Consider the following 17,641-nt stretch of genomic DNA (forward strand, 5'->3'; position numbering starts at 1 on the left):
CTGCCTCCTTAATCAGATTGTTTAGGAAGAGTATATGGATAGCCGGTATATACAGATGGCAATGCCTGAAGGATATGTCGAGCTGGATAAAAAATATTTATGATCTTGAGCTGCTAGTGTTGCTGTCTTCAATTACTAAATAGAAATAACATAATAATTCTATCACAAAGCATCCTGCAATTGGGATATTCAGGGTATATAAGTGCATAGGACATCATGAAGTGCATGCACCATATATATTCAGTTTGTTAGTAGTCTATGGGTCAACCATCTAAGAAGAAACATATGACTAGCCTAATTTATACCACTGATATTATATTAATTTAATTGGGTTGTACAGTGCCTCTTCCTGTAACTGTTACTACATGCATTGCATTTCTTTCTAGCTTCATGTCTTTATATGGGTAAGTAGAACTGGTTACTCCAACTTCATCTGTCATGTCAGGAAGGATTTGGTTATCTTGGATGCAAATGGTCATGTGGGTTCTGCTGACCAATCCCCATTCCTTCCCTTCCACCCCTCCCACTTTCACCTCTGCCCATGAACCATTGGTTTACTTTTTGTGTGTGTGTTTCACCCCCAAACAATTGTATGAAGTGCAGAGATCACAGCAGACCTGACTGGGTTGTGTCCCAGGGTAAAAAAAATGAATGTCCAAACTCCAAACAGACAGGTCCATGGGCGAAATTGAATTTCAATACAATAGTTTCCTTGTGTCACTGCCATACATTTTGTGGAGTTTGGCAATTGAATGTAGTTTGTCCCTCACCGTCTGGAGCTTATTAAGGCAATGCAATGGAATAAAAAGGGGTCAAAGATCAGTCTTCAATATGTTTGTGTTTGTATTGGGGAAAATGTGCATGGCTTGTAGCAGTGGATCTAGACAGAGGAAATAGATGTGATGAAGTCACATACAGGCCAATGATGTCACTCAATTTGAGCGCCAGGGCAAGATTGGTCTCAGAAGGATGACCAAATTGTACATATCTGTCTGTTGTGCACTGAGTCTCGCATAGCCTTAGTGTTCTATGGGTTTGTGAGGATGTTTCAGCTGGTTTACGCAACACTTTTTTTGGGGGGGGTGGGGGTGTGTAAGCAAAATGGACATAACTAAAAAAAACTGAAATGTTCATGATGCAAAAGTTTACATTGGTTATTTACATTGTCGCAAGGTCTAATAAGGTTTAAACATTCAAATATTTGTCTCTTAAAGTGCACACAACTCATACATAAATGTTTATGGTAAGTTAGATGCTGATGATAACTTAGTGACTGGGAATACAATAACTAGGTACTTAGGTCTTAGACTAGAGGTTCTTAAACTCGGGGCCTAATTCAGAGATGGACGCTAATGCGATCGCAGCTGCAAAAATATGCTAATGGTTCCAAAGGTCACCCATGCATAAGGACTACCGTTGCTGCCTTCATACATGCGTAGGACATCGCTTACCTGCGTAAAAACGCTGACAGCCTGTCACTCACTTTACAATGGATTCCTATGTGTGTCCATAATCGCAATGTGATCGCTGCGCACATGCAGTGTGGCTATTACGCATACACGTTGACAAACAGTCGCTCCATCTGCATAAATATCTGCATTGCGTACATCTCTGAATCAGGCCCTCGGTCCTCAAGACCCCACACACTTGTTCACGTTTTCCAGGTCACCCAGCAGGTGCCCAGGTGTATTCATTACTCAATGATCTGCAGATATAGCTGGGGGTGGGGGAGGGCAAAACATTTCTAGGCACGTAAGTAAGAATGGTAAGAAGAAAAGGAGAAAGTCTTGTGGAGAGAGACAGTACAGTAGTGTAACAGATCATCTAAATATGTATTTCTGATCAGTAGAATTAGAAGTTATTGAACCTCACTGTAATAAGAAAGAGTAACAATGAATAAATTAGGAAGGCAGGAATGCCTGAAAAGAAAACCCCCTGTGGCCCTAAACATCTCCCACATTTGAGCTAAGTTTTTGGCATTTCAGATTCATTGCTGTGGTTGCAGTGCTTAATTAGTGAACTATTACGGCCTTAGGGCCTAAGGGCCTGATTCAGAGCCGTATGCTATTTGCGCTCGCTCGTTCAGAAAAAGGGGCCGGATATTTAAATTGAGCGCTCAGACATAGAGGCGTCAGCAGACGGCTAAGAGCGCTCGCTATTTTGTAAAGACGCCCCCTGGCCGCTCGCATCATACGTCATCTCCGCTATTTATTTGATTAATCGAGTACATCGAAAGGCATCTGAACTGCTCGCAGTGCTTGTGGTAGGTTTATCCTACCGCAATCATGCGAACAGTTCAAGCTAAGAGACAACCTAGTGACGTGGCCGATGACGCTGCTTTGTTAATTATGCACACCCTTACAACGCCCGTTTTGACCGTTTGGCATGCCTGCGTTCGGATCTCCATTCCCCGTTTTCAAGCACCTTCCCCTGTTACCACCCACAAACGCCTCATCCTGTCACTCAAATTAGCAGGCACTCGCTATTTGGCGAGCGCTCGATTTCCGATCGCACTGACTGGATGGCGCATTACGACCCATATGCATGCGCAGATGTGCGAACAGCGCTCGGAGCGAACGAGCGGCCGCTTACGAGCGGCTCTGAATCAGGCCCTAATTCAGTAAGGATTGCTATTGTGATCGCAATAGTGATTACGCATGCAGTCTCACTGCGAAGATATGCTAACGATTGCAATCGCAATGCCATACACAGCCTAACATAAGGACGCTCCCTTTACCTCCGTACACATCCGTAATTCTTAGCAAAACTGTGAAGCCATCGGTAACATTGAGTACCATCGCAGCCTCACTCACACTTGCACAAGCTCTGACCTTACTCAGGAATTGCTAACATCACCGCACGCAGTGAAAGCCCAAGTTGCGTATGGCATCGCAGTGGCTAATTTAGGCATGCCCCTGTAATGGCGTTCAAATGCACTGACACGCCTGCGTTTCGCTGAACACCCCCACATCACCATGGGCTGTGTTTATATGTCATCAAATTCTATGTTTGTATTTTTCTACTTACAGTTTCTGAAACCAAAGTAATATATATTACGGGCATATTTATCAATATTATTTTTACAAAATGTTCACACCCGTTTCACATTATTTTAGCATCATGTAAATTAAATGCATTAAGGGGGTTTGGAGCAGTGTCTGTAAAATAAACTACTCCAAACCCTTAAATTTGCATTTTAGTAAGCAGATCACATTTCCCATACTTGTAATGGGAAATACGATTTGTCTCAGATTTACTAAAATAAAATTGTAAAAAAAGGTGAGATGGCGTTATTAGGGCTCTCTCCCGTCTCACCACGTGGTCACACTCTCTGGGTATTTTTGGCAGAGACTGGATTCGCAGGGACAGGGCTTTCTCACAAGCTCTATCTGCATGTTATATTTGATACATCCTTGCAGTATATTCAAATATCACAATGCAAATTTAGGCGAATTTACCACATCCCACCCGCATCTGAGATGCGGATTGTAATAAATAAACCCCTATGTGATGCGCTAGTGGTTAACTAATTCAAATTGAGCTTTTGTACATCCCCAACTGTGTGCTGAATTGTTTTACTACATATTGGCATAGACAGTTTTATGATTTTCATGATTTTCTCATCTTCATTTTATTGTAGGTATTTCAGTGTAAAATAACAGTTGGCACTGAGCTGAAGCTCTGCATAGCAGCCTCTCATTATTACATTGCAGACCTTCATTGAAGGTTTAAACTAAGTTGTCTGAACGTTGATCGCTGACCCAAACCAGTCTTAGAAAGCAAGAAACTTAACAATACTTACAAATTCCTTCTCCCGTTTATGTTTCTCTTCTGATTCTTTCATTTGTTCTTGGGCCTGCTCTAGTCTGGCATCCACCAACTTCTGTTGGAGGTCTTTCTGTTTAAACATTTTATCCAGGTGCTGTAAGAAAATTAAACATTTGTCAAGAATCCTAAAGCAAGGAAAACTAATTGCACAAATTATGATGATACAGAAAAGAGATGACCATATGAAGGACTTTACTGGAACTTAAAAAAAACCCTGGAAAAGAAACTACATTATTGGCCTGGGGTGTATGTGCTTCACCAGGCCTGACCCCTAATGAATGCTTTGGGCTGGCATCTGGCCAGGTAGTATTGGTTGCGCCCGTGTCATTCACTATCACAACAATGGTCCTAAGGAGTTATGTTAAGATGAGACAGCCACATAGGTCACAGGTGGTTCTCGCCCCATGCCAGCCAGATGTCGGCCCAATCAAACCTTTTTAGTTGACATTTTTAGGCGATATCTTGGCTGGGAAAAGAGTGGAAAGGGAATGGAAGAAGAAATACATTGTTTTATCTAGAAAGGTGCATGTACAGAATTTATATATATATATATATATATATATATATATATATTATTACTAGGGATGTGCAGGCTCGGTTCTACTCAGTTCCATTCGTTTTTTTTTACCGAATCTTACTCAGCTGTCACGAGTTTTGGATAGCCAATAAGATTCGGTAAAAAAAACCGAACGGAACCGAGTAGAACCGAGCCTGCACATCCCTAATTATTACTATTAATTATTATAATATTAAACTTAATTTTTGGGGTTCAAAAAGAACCCTTCAGTTGCAGCTTTTATTTTTTAAATTCTATAATACATAATTATATAACATTTAGTTTATTTTCAATTAAACTGAACACAATTTATTTTCCTTCAGTACTTGTTAATTATACCAGTGTAACTCACTGCAACTTCTATAACTTTAACTGCTCTATGAGATATATTTATTTACTAAAGTGAGGATTTTAGAAGTGGAGTTGTTGCCCATAGCAACCAGATTCTAGTTATTATCTTCTAGAGGTGCTAGATAAATAAGTAGAATCTTATTGGTTGCTATGGGCAACAACTCCACTTCTAAAAACCGGCACATTAGTAAATATACCCCTATGTGTCTGACATAGGACCTCATTCAGAGCCGTTCGCTATTTGCGTTCGTTCGTTCAAAAACAAGGGGTGGCTATGCAAATGATCCGTTCGCACATTGCAGTCTGTTCACACCTCTAAGTCTGAACAAGCGAGCAAAACATACGCTCTTTTATTTCTGAAAAACGCCCCCTGGCCGCTCGCACCATACGTCATGTCCGCTATTTATTAGATTAATCGAGTACATCGAACAGGATATGAACTGCTCGCTATTCTTGTGGTTGGTTTTTTCAACCGCTATTTTGCGAGCAGTTCTGAGTTAAAAAAAACCAAATGACGTGGTCATTGACGCTGCTATATTAATTATGCACACCCATAAAACGCCCGTTTTGACCTTTAAGCACGCCTGCGATCGGATCTCCACTCCCCGTTTTCAAGCACCTTCCCAATGTTACCACCCACATACGCCTCATTCTGTCACTCAAAATAGCAGGCACTCGCTATATTGCGTACAAATGATTTTCGGCCGCACTGACTGGTTCGCGCATGCGTACTAAAAACCGTACGCATGCGCAGATGTGCGAACATCGCTCGGAACGAGCGTACTGCCGATAGCGACTGGCTCTGAATGAGGGCCATAATGGCTTAACCAATGACTTGAGCCAGGCATCAGTACATTTGTCAAAAGTGATTCAAGTAGAAAAAAATGCTGATGATGTTTGTTGAATACCCATATAATTAACCAGTCCCTTTTTTAAAAACAAAATAAAAAAATCAGTACTGCTATAAAAATATTTTATAACAATACAGGTACACCACCGAATTTCCGGGAACTTATGGTCCGGAACCTCTTTTAATCTGACAAACTTTCTGTGCGTGGCCACTGTCGGCGCTGTGTCAGTGCTTACATTTATCCAACAGTGAAGCAGCCAGTAATCATGTAGTCAGGATCCTTCACCACGCCGACTGTCACAATACACTGTACCGACAGCGACATCCCGATAGTAAGTACAGGGTTAGAGTTAGGATGCGGGGGGGAGTTAGACTGTGGGAGGTTTAGGGTTAGGCTGCGGGAGGGTTAGAGTTAGGTTGGGAGGGAGGAGGTTAGCCTTCAGGATGCCGCTGTGTATTACTAACGTGACCACTGTTAGTCCGGAAAAACTAATAATCTGGCACTGTGCTGGAACCAAGGGTGCTGGAAAATCAGTGGTGTAACTTAATAAATAATCTTTTGATAACTTCTGTTCTGGTTATGCCCTCTGAGGATGATGTTTCCAGGACAGGGATTACCACCACAATATTTGACAAATATGCTCAACTAATGGGGGGTTAATGGTAGTGATGACCCCATATATTGGGTGAACTTAAAACATTCCCTTTGGCCAGCAAAAACACCAATTTTCTACAGAAAAAATTACTTTACACTGTTCAAAAAAATCAGCATCTGTGTTCTAAACCTAAACCAGCTTCTATAGTTTTATGTGCTTGCCCCCAAGGTAAAAAGTTGCCAGCCAGCCCCTTGTCCAAGGCCTCAAACTCTGTCATCCCCAGACACTAAGGGAAAATCATGCGAGTAGCATTAAAAGGTGCGAGTTTTAGAGAAGCCATCACAGATCAGTGAGATCCGTGATGGCTTCTGTGTGTGTTAAGAAAAAAAAACCTGCACCCCCTCCCCAAAAGCATAACCAGCCCCGGGCTTTATAAAGCCTGTTCTGGTTCTAAAAATACAGGGGCCAAAATTGCGTAGGGGGCCCCTGTATAGTAAGAACCAGCACAGGGCTTTGTTGAGCTGGTCCTGGTTCTGGAAAATCAGGGGACAAAACGAGTAGGGGTCCCCTGAAAATTCCAGAACCAGCACCAAACTCTGTCTAGCGGGGGGATAATGCCACAGCCAGGGAAAACCTTTCAGCGATTTCCCCGGCCAAAGCATTACCCCTGACCGCTAGTCAGTCCAGGCCAGGGATCCCTGGGGAGTTGGGTACCCCCCCAATAAAGGGGTACCCCTCTCCAGGGCACCCCAGGCCTAGACTGATAGCCCGGGGCTATCCCCGGCACCCTAGGGCGGTGGGTGCCGGGTTGATAGTGTAAAGTGTAAAATTAAATTTTCCATATTGTCTTTATTTGTAGAACCACAAGTACCAGCAAGCCTCCCCTGCATGCTGGTATTTGGAGAACCACAAATACCAGCATGCGGGGCATTACGGGCCCGCTGGCACTTGTAGTTCCACAACTAAAGAAATACGTAAATAAACAAACTTACACCGTGAAAGTATAATTCTAATAAAAGTATAAAACATACATGCACACTCACACTCACACATACTCACCTAGTATCCGAAGTAATCCATAGGGGTGTACCTGAAAAAAAAAATCCATACTCACCTCTCCTATGCGTCGATCACGTCCTCTTCTGCAAGTAGGCAATCCAGGGGTTAAAATAAAAAAACGGAAAAAAAAGAACCATACGGACCGAGCAAAGGTATGTGTGTACACATACCTTTGCTCCGCGTAAATGACCGTGGCACACGTGTGCCCCGTCAGTGAAGGGGCTACCAGCCAATCAGGGAGCATCTCCGTCGGAGCAGCTCCCTGATTAGCTGAATGCGGCCAGCCTGTGTGTCCCATAGACGTCTATGGTGAGAAATACCCATAGACGTCTATTGTGGGAACCGCTACATCGTAGCCGCAAGATTAATTGATGTTAATCTTGTGGTTACATCAATGATACAATGTCGCGAGATGCTCCCTGATTGGCTGGCGGCCCCTTCACTGATGGGGCACACGTGTGCCCCGGTCATTTATGCGGAGCAAAGGTATGTGTACACACATACCTTTGCTCGGTCCGTATGGTTCGTTTTTTTTCAGTTTTTTTATTTTAACCCCTGGATTGCCTACTTGCAGAAGAGGACGTGATCGACGCATAGGAGAGGTGAGTATGGATTTTTTTCAGGTACACCCCTATAGATTACTTCGGATACTAGGTGAGTATGTGTGAGTGTGAGTGTGCATGTATGTTTTATTAAAATTATACTTTCACGGTGTAAGTTTGTTTATTTACGTATTTCTTTAGTTGTGGAACTACAAGTGCCAGCGGGCCCGTAATGCCCCGCATGCTGGTATTTGTGGTTCTCCAAATACCAGCATGCAGGGGAGGCTTGCTGGTACTTGTGGTTCTACAAATAAAGACAATATGGAAAATTTAATTTTACACTTTACACTATCAACCCGGCGCCCACCGCCCTAGGGTGCCGGGGATAGCCCCGGGCTATCAGTCTAGGCCTGGGGTGCCCTGGAGAGGGGTACCCCTTTATTGGGGGGGTACCCAACTCCCCAGGGATCCCTGGCCTGGACTGACTAGCGGTCAGGGGTAATGCTTTGGCCGGGGAAACCGCTGAAAGGTTTTCCCTGGCTGTGGCATTATCCCCCCGCTAGACAGAGTTCGGTGCTGGTTCTGGAATTTTCAGGGGACCCCTACTCGTTTTGTCCCCTGATTTTCCAGAACCAGGACCAGCTCAACAAAGCTCTGTGCTGGTTCTTACTATACAGGGACCCCTACGCATTTTGGCCCCTGTATTTTTAGAACCAGAACAGGCTTTATAAAGCCCGGGGCCTGGTTATGCTTTTGGGGAGGGGGTGCACGTCATTTTTTTTAAATTAAAAACATTTAACATAAGTACACATAGAAACATGTACATATCTCATGGATATGTGCATGTTTCTGTGTTAATCTGACCTGCTCAGGATGTACTCGCTAGCCTGAAGCAGGTCTATTATTTGGGGACTTTTGGTAATCTTTTTTTTGCGAGTTTGAAACAGACACTCTATTACATTGGGCAAGTTGATTGTTTTCAATGTGAAAACATCTGGATGCGAGTTTGAGAATGGGGAGTTTTAGTAACTCTGAAAAATGAGAGTTTTAGTAAACAGACACCCTATTACATGGGAGAGTTGTGAAAAATTGCGAGTTTAGCACCAAACTCGCAATTTACCAAAACAGACACCCTATTACATTTGGCCCTGTGTGTTTTTTGTTTTAAACAGGAAAAGTCTTTTTTGCTATTTTTTTATTATATATAACTGGGAAAAAAATCCTCAAAACACAGAGGTCTTCTTGGGGTGGTGCAGCCTCAAACACAGTAGATTATTTTTTGACAGATCAACAATAAGTATACTGCAGAATAAAAAGGTGCTGGTTCTCTTTAAGAAACAAAAAACAGCAACACAGACAGTAGCTAGCCTGTTTGTTTGCACTGCAGTGTGTGAGTGTGCATTGTGTGCGACAAATACGCATACACTGGCAGGTGACAATGATGCCTGCATCCAGATCCTTCTCCTGTCTCCAGATCTACCTATTAAACTCCTAAACCTAACTGCTCCTATCCTAACCTCATGCTAATGACACCCTAATGGTGCCTTGATGGCTTGCTTTTAGCCTGGACATGGAAAATCGTGGGTCACTCCATTCGCTTCAATTAAGAAACATTTATTGGCTAAGAGCATCAACAGTTTCCATGGCAGCGGCCGCTGATTGGCTGAGAGAGGCGGCTGCCATGGAAACTGTTGATGCCCTCAGTCAATAAACAGTTCTCCATTTAAGTGAATGGAGTGACCAAGAATGACCTTGCTTCATATCGGGTGGCACCGGGCACTGTCCAGTGCATGTTTGTAGGTACTTGTCAGTTTTATTATTTTACCAAGACCTTAGGACTACTACTGTACCTGGAGAAGGGGACTGACCTCCTCCAGGGAGTAGGTATGTAGTGTGAATGAGGGTGAGTGAGTAACAAAGGAATACAAAATTCGGTGTACTGGGTTTTTTTTAATACTTTTTTCACAGTGGGAGTACAGGTGCCACAGGGCTGCTGGTACTTGTGGATCTACAAGTGCCGTAGGGCAGGCTTGCTGGTACCTGTAGTCCCACTGTGAAAAGCAATATTATTACTCACATAAACCCATTACCCCTGCTCTCACCACCACCATGGGTGCAGGAAAGAGGGCTGGTTGATGCTCGGGAGGGGGACCCCATTTTGTTCCAAATTACAACGAAAACAATTACATGTAGGTGTCACATGCTTGTGCTGCAGTAGGTACATTTATGCAGAATGGAAGTGACCCCAAATAAAAAAATATGTCCCATCCCCCCAATGTTTGTCTAACCACAAGCAGGCCTATCAGTATTCCAACCCTAAAGGTTCCCAGGTGCACATGGCACACGATGAGGAAAAAGGTACCAAACTAATATGAGCTCTTTTGTCTTTGGATCCTATAGTGAACAATGGACTGTATATAAAGCACACATATCTATTTACTGATGTACCAGGAGAACTAGCTGATTACGTTGTGTAGTAATTATCTTGGGCTCAGCTAAATACATAAAAGTAACAATTGGAAAACAAATGGGAAACTAACGTTCCTATTTACTACCAAAAGAAAACCATATCTGTCTTGACACAATGAAATGTTAACGCTGCACTGCCACCTGCTTAAAAGATCTTGATTACGTTGCCCTTTTCTCTAGCCAAAGTCCCCCTGCTGCTATCTGCAGTTGTTATTCCGGGGGTGATCTTAGTTCTGTACCATGGAACCAGCAAAGCAATTTCTGTCACTAGCAATGGGTGAGAGTAGACAGACTGATCACCAGCTGCAAAACGGTAAAAGACAGTGGCAAACGCAGGATTTCTAGAGGGGGGTTTCCAAATGCTTGATTTTAGAGCGAGTGAGGCCTGTCCATGAAGACGGCAGAATTAGCACTTAACCAGCTTTAATGAGCGTCATGCAAAGTGTATTGTGTGTCATAATTCCGGAATATACAGGACCAGTGATCACAGTAAGCCATTAGATGCGTCAGTAGACCATCCTTCCTGAGCTGAATGTATTTAGTTTAGATGTGGGCACCATTCCAGACTATTGGAGCAAGTCAGGGAGCCTGGAGGAGCAGCAGAAGAACATAGCACTGCCCTGGACATATGTGTACATATTGGGCTCTATAGCAGTGCATCCCTAACAGTGCATGTTTTTCAGATCTCCTTGTTGGTGAACAGGTTATTTATTACTGGCTGATATTTGTTAAAAGATCCACAGGTGGTGCTAATTATTTCATTTGTGATACTGAGAAGAACATGCAGCACTAGTAAAATTATATTATATTACTATTTCTAATGTGGTCATGGTGTTGGGTGGGGAGGGGGTTTCCAGGCAGCCAGAAACCCTCCCCTGTGTTTGCCTATGAAAGGTTATCCCCAACCAGATTGATGAAACTATACTCTATTATCAGCAATTTCAGACAGTAAAAAGCCCATCAGTATTGATCTCCAACAAACATGACTACAGTACTGTACATTCACAATTATGTTTTGGGTATCTATACTGACATATTTTTATGTATGTGTTTGCACTAATATTGTTAAAAACTTTTTAATATAAGGTAGCTTGTATTTTGCATTTAGCTGTCTTTTAGTCCCAGTGCTATGAATTTAGGAGGTTTTACATAAATGTGGGTGAGTTTCTCAATTTCTGACCCTACAGTGATGTGTGACAAGCCATGTGTGACACTCCCAGAGTATCTCCTGGGAAACAAATCAGCACAAAACAGACAATGGAAGCAAGTGTTACATCTGGATATATCAGTTCTGTGTTTTTTTTTCCTTCAATCATGTTGTTATATTGATAAGTTTTCAGAATTTTACTTTTTACCTAAATGAGAAAATGTGAAATGTTTCATTTAAATGAAACTCCAATAATGGGTGTGTTCTGGCTTAGTTTCTATAAACATAATGCATACATGGTGCTAATCTATTGAAGTATAAGACTGGATTTATGACCGGTGCTGGTAATTCAGTTATTTTATATACTATAATCACTGCAGCTTTGTTTAATACCAGATGATTACCATACGCATTGTACACTTCTCAATGTCAAGAAAATTATATCCACAGGGTAATATCCAATAATAGTTCCAATTATTAGAAAAGAGAAATATTGTAATGAATGAAGAGTGGTTTGTGTTAGATGTGACATTTACACTAGTTAATATTTTACTTCATTTGTATTACAAAAACTAGCACTATTGGGCATAATTGTATGGTACGCCTGTTATATCATATTTCAGTATTATATAAAACTCTGTGTGGGCTGTAAAATGTTTTATATCCTTTAGATACGGGTTTGATTGCTTTCAAGGTGGGGTGACATTTTGGACAGCTGTCCAACCTACCTCTTCTCTGACTTCATATTGGCCGACAATGCTCTTGAGTTTCTCAGCCAGGTCTGCGTTTTCCTGGCACAGTGCAGTGTTTCTCTCACTCTGCTGCTCTATCTGACTCTGGATATCTGCCAGTGTTATCTGGAAATGGTTAGTGATTTCTTTCCGTTTTTCGTCATCCTCTCGCACACGCTGAATGGTCTCTTCCTAAAAGCAAAGTATAGAAATGACACAGCTAAGTATTCACATTTATTTGTATCTTATAACAAAGAGCATTTGGGGCCTGATTGTGAGTTGGACGCAAAGTGCCTGTTTTTGCGTCCAGCCCTGCCCTTTCACACAGCAAAATAACCTGCGCACTCAAGTGCAAAACCCAAGGTTATTGCTGGCAGAGGAAAAGGGTATTAACAAGGATCCCCAGACTCAAACAATTTGCTCAGATCAAATAATGCACAATCTTTACTTCTCACATACATGTAGCTAGTTCATTAGGGATGTATCAGTGCAACTGTGGGCTATGCACAGTTACACATTAGTGCACCAAGTTTAGCGCTGGTGAAAGTGTGCACTGATAATGATTATGACTAGTAGCAATCCAGGAGCATACAGATAGGGAGCAGGTGCAACAACAAGATGCATTCAACTCTGCATATGGGTGAATATATGCACTCATGTCTGTGCAAGCAATGCAGGAGAACATGCAAACTATGGGGGTCATTCAGACCCGCTCGTGAGCGTCAGGACGCTCGCAAGCGGGTCTATATTCCCCACTGTGCATGCGCACGATGGAGGGAGCTCCGTCATGCGCATGCGCGAGACCCGGGGAGCGACGGGCTTTCCATCATTTCGGGTCTCGCACCAAAGGGGGCGTGCTGTCGATGTTGATTGACAGCACGCCCCCTTTGGTGGGCATGCCGGGGCGTGCCTGCCAGACGGAGGCGTTCCCATGGGAACGCCTACCGTCTGAAGCCGACCCCTCTGACATCACTAGTGATGTCAGTGGGAGTGATTTTGGCTCTGATAGAGCCAAAATCACTCCAGGCCTTGTGGCAGGGAGACCCTACCGCAGGGTCTCCGTCACAAGTCCGATGGTCGTGATGGTCAAGACCATCGAGACCATCTTTTTGGCCGCTCGCATATGCTGTGGGTGGTCGCCCACAGCTATACAAGCAGCCAGGAGGCCGCTCCATTTTCATGGAGGAGGGCCCTGATTCAGAGCGACCCCTCTGGTCAGAGCGTTCAGCTCTGAATCAGGCCCTATATCTGTCCAACTCAACATTGGGCTCTCTGTGATAAACTTAAAAATATGCTTCCAGTTTTGCACATAACACATTTTGGGGTCTATTTACTAAGCAGTGTTATGAGACAGAGTGAAAAGTGATAAGAAATTGATAAGGTGCCAGCCAATCAGCACCCAACTGTCATTTTTCATTTACAGCATGTGAATTGGCAGTTAGGAGCTGATTGGCTGGCACCTTATCACTTTCTTATCACTTTTCACTCTGTCTCCTAACACTGCTTAGTAACTAGACCCCTTAGGTACAAAAAAAAAAAAAAAACTTTATTGTGCACTGGATTCATTTGACAACCTAGAAATTTCTGAGATTTTCTGAGAGATTGAGGGCATCCAGTATGAAGAGATTCAGAATGTTCTACAAACATATATTATTAGTAAAACAACCTTAAGTGTTTTGTTGTGTCTCTGAAGCTCCCGGCACAGACTCTCAAGTTTGCTGCGAGCAAGTATAGCTTTGCTGTGTTCACTTTGTAATTGGTCTTTTTCTTTTATAATCTGCAACTGCCGCTTCTGCAGTTGTTTCATCTGCTTTTGTTCTGCACGATGCTCTTCAAGCTACATGGATGAAAAACAACAAATGTATAATAATTCAAATAAACAGAAAAACAAATATTCATCCTAGAAAATGACACAGTATAAAAGAAAATCTTCACTTTTTCCTATGTCGCTGTTTCTAAACTATTTATATCTTTGGTATATTTTTACTCATAAGATACAAGTGCCCGGCCATTCCATTTACTGATTACAGCAACTCTTTGAAAACTGTGAATCGCTGAATGACATGGACATAGGTATTGGTTTGCTGCTTGGAATGTTTAGCCCAGTAGGAACTACAAAACTATAATTAAAACAAATAGTATACTGTAGCTACAGTATGTAGCTTCTCCTTTAGGATAGAATTATATGTAGCATATATCTAGTTGAAGCAAAACAAGTGGATATGTATAATCCCAATTGTACTGATTTCAGATAAGGTTGGTCCCATCGTCACACATTCCGCATTATTGTTCTGATACTTGGAAATTGGGAAATATGACTCTGGCGAATAAGGTCATTCAATTGTTTTGTGGAAGGAAGGGAAATTGCATACAGCCCAACACTAAAAATTCATTGCACAGGTCCCAAGGTATTGTTAGTACCCACTGGGACGTGAACATTATTTATTAACATTTTATTCATATTCCATTGCACCTTACAATTGGGTTTACCGTAATAAAAGACAGACAGAGTGGAGAGAAGTGTGTCCAGCAGATTGTGTGTGGCAAGAAAGTGTTGGATGCGGGTGTAGCCAGGCTCTCTAGAAGCTGGCAGGGGTAAGTGAGTTGTTAGATTGGACAGGAATGTGAGAGCGAGTTTGGATCAAAATTTTGTTTTTTCAGAATAGGAGTAATCACTGTATGCTTACATAAATTAGGAAAGATACCAATGGAGAAAGAGAAATTACAGTTATTAGTTAAGGTTGGGATTAAGCGCAGGAGTCAAGGCCTTAATATGACACGACTCAGAGGAGGCTTTAAATGTTACAAAGTTACTAGGCAAAGACTGATTAGTTTGGGACCTCTAGTGTTCACTATCTTGTAGATACCATAGTATCCCATCGGAGTGATTTGTGTAAACAGATAAGGCCCTGTCACAGAAGTACAGCCAATAGATGTCTATGGGGGCTGTTAAAGAGTCACATTTACGAAGCTCCGGAAATGCAAAGCATTTCAAAGCTTGGCCCCAGCCACTAACGTCATCTGCAATAGCCATCTGCCACTGATGACGTATGCACCGGCACATAAGCTATCACTTCCAGCTCTTTGCCAGGATGGGCTCTTATCGGAGCCCGTCTCCCAGCAAGAGACACATGGTAAGTTTGCATGAAAGTATTCATTTTCACAATGCATATTTAGGCTACATTTTTTTAAGTGGTTATGGATAAGTTAAGGTAATTGAAAATACATGGTAAGCTATAAGGCAGAGGCATAGATCATCAAATTGTCTACTACATGCATATAATACTAACCAGCTCTGCATACTTCTTTGTCAGTGCTTCTAGTTTCTCTTCTGGTGTGTTCAGCTTGCTTAAGCTTTGCAGGAGCTGTGCAGCCTCTTTGCCTAAATAGAAATAAATAAAAAAAAAAGTTAAAACTGTCATGCAATTATCTATCTATCTATCTATCTATCTATCTATCTATCTATCTATCTATCTATCTATCTATCTATCTACAGTATCTATCAAATACATACAATTCGAAGATTTGTTTTCCTACCTTTGAAAAAAAAAATGCTTAATTGCTTAAGACAATATTAGTGCAATAACACTTAGGGGTGTATTTACCCATCCATTCTGCTACACTTCATTTGTTTTTTTTTATATTATATTATGACACAGATACTGTAGTATAAAATACTAGTAATATGAACCTCGACATATAGCTGGTCTTATCCATGCCCGCCATACTTACCCTGTGCCGTGCCTTGCACTGTAGTTTTCTCCTTTCTCCTACTCTATCCAAACTCTGTTGCGGTAGTGACAACAGCTGGTGGGAACAGGAACGAAGGGTGTCTGGCATCAGTGGTGCACCCCCCGCTCCCTCTGTGCAAGTCTATCTCAGCACATTGGATAGAATTTGAATCATAGAATTTGACGGCAGATAAGAACCACTTGGCCCATCTAGTCTGCCCCTTTTCATTTATCCTTTTGGCAACTTCAACCCTATTTCCTCCTTACGTCTCTCTTAAGGATAATCTTATTCCTATCCCAAGCGTGTTTAAAGTGTTCCACCATCTTAGCTTCAATCACATCTGATGGGAGGCTATTCCACTTATCCACTACCCTTTCTGTGAAGTCATATTTCCTCAAATTTCCTCTGAGCCTACCTCCCTCCAGTTTCAGTGCATGTCCTCGTGTTCTTGTGCATCTCTTCCTTTGAAGAATGCTTCCCTCCTGTACCTTGTTCAAACCCTTGATGTATTTGAAAGTTTCTATCATGTCCCCCCTTTCCCTTCTTGTTCCAAACTATACATATTAAGATCTTTTAGACTTTCTGGGTAAGTTCTGTGCTGTAGGCCATGCACTACTTTAGTTGCCCTTCTTTGTACCGTATCTAATGTGTCTATATCTTTCTGGAGATATGGCCTCCAGAACTGAACACGGTATTCTAGATGAGACCGTACCAAGGACCTATACAGTGGCATTATCACTTCTTTTGTCCTGCTACTGATTCCTCTCCCTATGCAACCAAGCATCTAACTTGCCTTCCTCATTGCTTTGGTGCATTGCTTGCCTGCCTTCAAGTCATCTGAAATGGTGACTCCTAAATCCCTTTCCTCTTCTGTATTTTCTATTAGTGTCCTTGATACTATTATTAGCCTTTAGGTTATTGAGACCCAAGTGCATGATTTAGAATTTTTTTACATTAAACTGTAGTTGCCATGTTCTTGCCTGTCATGTCATGTACGCACCATATGCTGTTATGGTGCGTACACACTGGGCGATTAAAGTGGACGACTGAACGATAACGATATCGTTATCGTTCAGTCGTCCACTTTATCGTCCATTTTTAACACAAAAAAGATGAACGATGACGACGACGCGCGTTCCCGCGGGTCGTTCGTCATCCTCGTTCATCGGGCTGACATGCAGGCCAACCTGACGACCTCGTCAGGTTGCTGCATGTCAGGGAATGGGTGAGAGAGCCCAGCGCTGAACGATATCGCTAATGATATCGTTCAGCGGCTGTGCTCAATGTCATGAACGACATTGAGCACAGCCTGCCGGGGACACACTAGACGATATCGCTCAGGGAGCATATCGTCTAGTGTGTATGCACCTTTAGTTTCTGTTATGTTATTATTGCAAGGCTTTGCATCTTGTTAATTTTGTCCTTCCTGATTCTCTGTAGCTAGGGTCTGATGTCATCAGCCCTCCTTTCTTCCTGTCTGTAGTTCAGTGTGTGTGTCTGCCATTTTAGCTTGCAGTTGTTCCTGTTGAGCTCTGGTAAACTATCATCTTTTCACCTAATATGTTATGCATAATTACAAGAATATCAGCTTGAAATAAACCCACATCTTGATTCTTCATACGTGCCTTACTAATTGAGTTGACACTGTCTGACAAAGTCTCTTGGTGTAAGTACTGGTTCAATACAGATATACACAGAGGAATTATCTCAAGGGCCTTACACTTACAGCCTGGTTATTGAGTCAGAATATTGCCCATTCCTCTAGCCTACCCAGATCCTC

The 17,641-nt window shown here is 42.3% G+C and overlaps 1 protein-coding gene across 1 annotated transcript in view; it reads right to left on the minus strand.

Annotated features, from left to right (window-relative positions):
- TXLNB (taxilin beta) overlaps positions 1-17,641 on the minus strand; it is a 91,367-nt gene that overhangs the window by 31,207 nt on the left and 42,519 nt on the right. The window contains exons 3-6 of the mRNA XM_088454148.1: positions 15,420-15,511; positions 13,796-13,966; positions 12,127-12,321; positions 3,803-3,922 (exon numbers count right to left, since the gene is read on the minus strand). Coding sequence (XP_088310274.1) covers positions 3,803-3,922; positions 12,127-12,321; positions 13,796-13,966; positions 15,420-15,511 — 578 coding nt within the window. The remainder of the gene's footprint in view (positions 1-3,802; positions 3,923-12,126; positions 12,322-13,795; positions 13,967-15,419; positions 15,512-17,641) is intronic.

This window comes from Taudactylus pleione, unplaced genomic scaffold (genome assembly GCF_031769625.1).
Source record: "Taudactylus pleione unplaced genomic scaffold, aTauple2 ptg000006l, whole genome shotgun sequence".
Taxonomy (NCBI): Eukaryota; Metazoa; Chordata; class Amphibia; order Anura; family Myobatrachidae; genus Taudactylus; species Taudactylus pleione.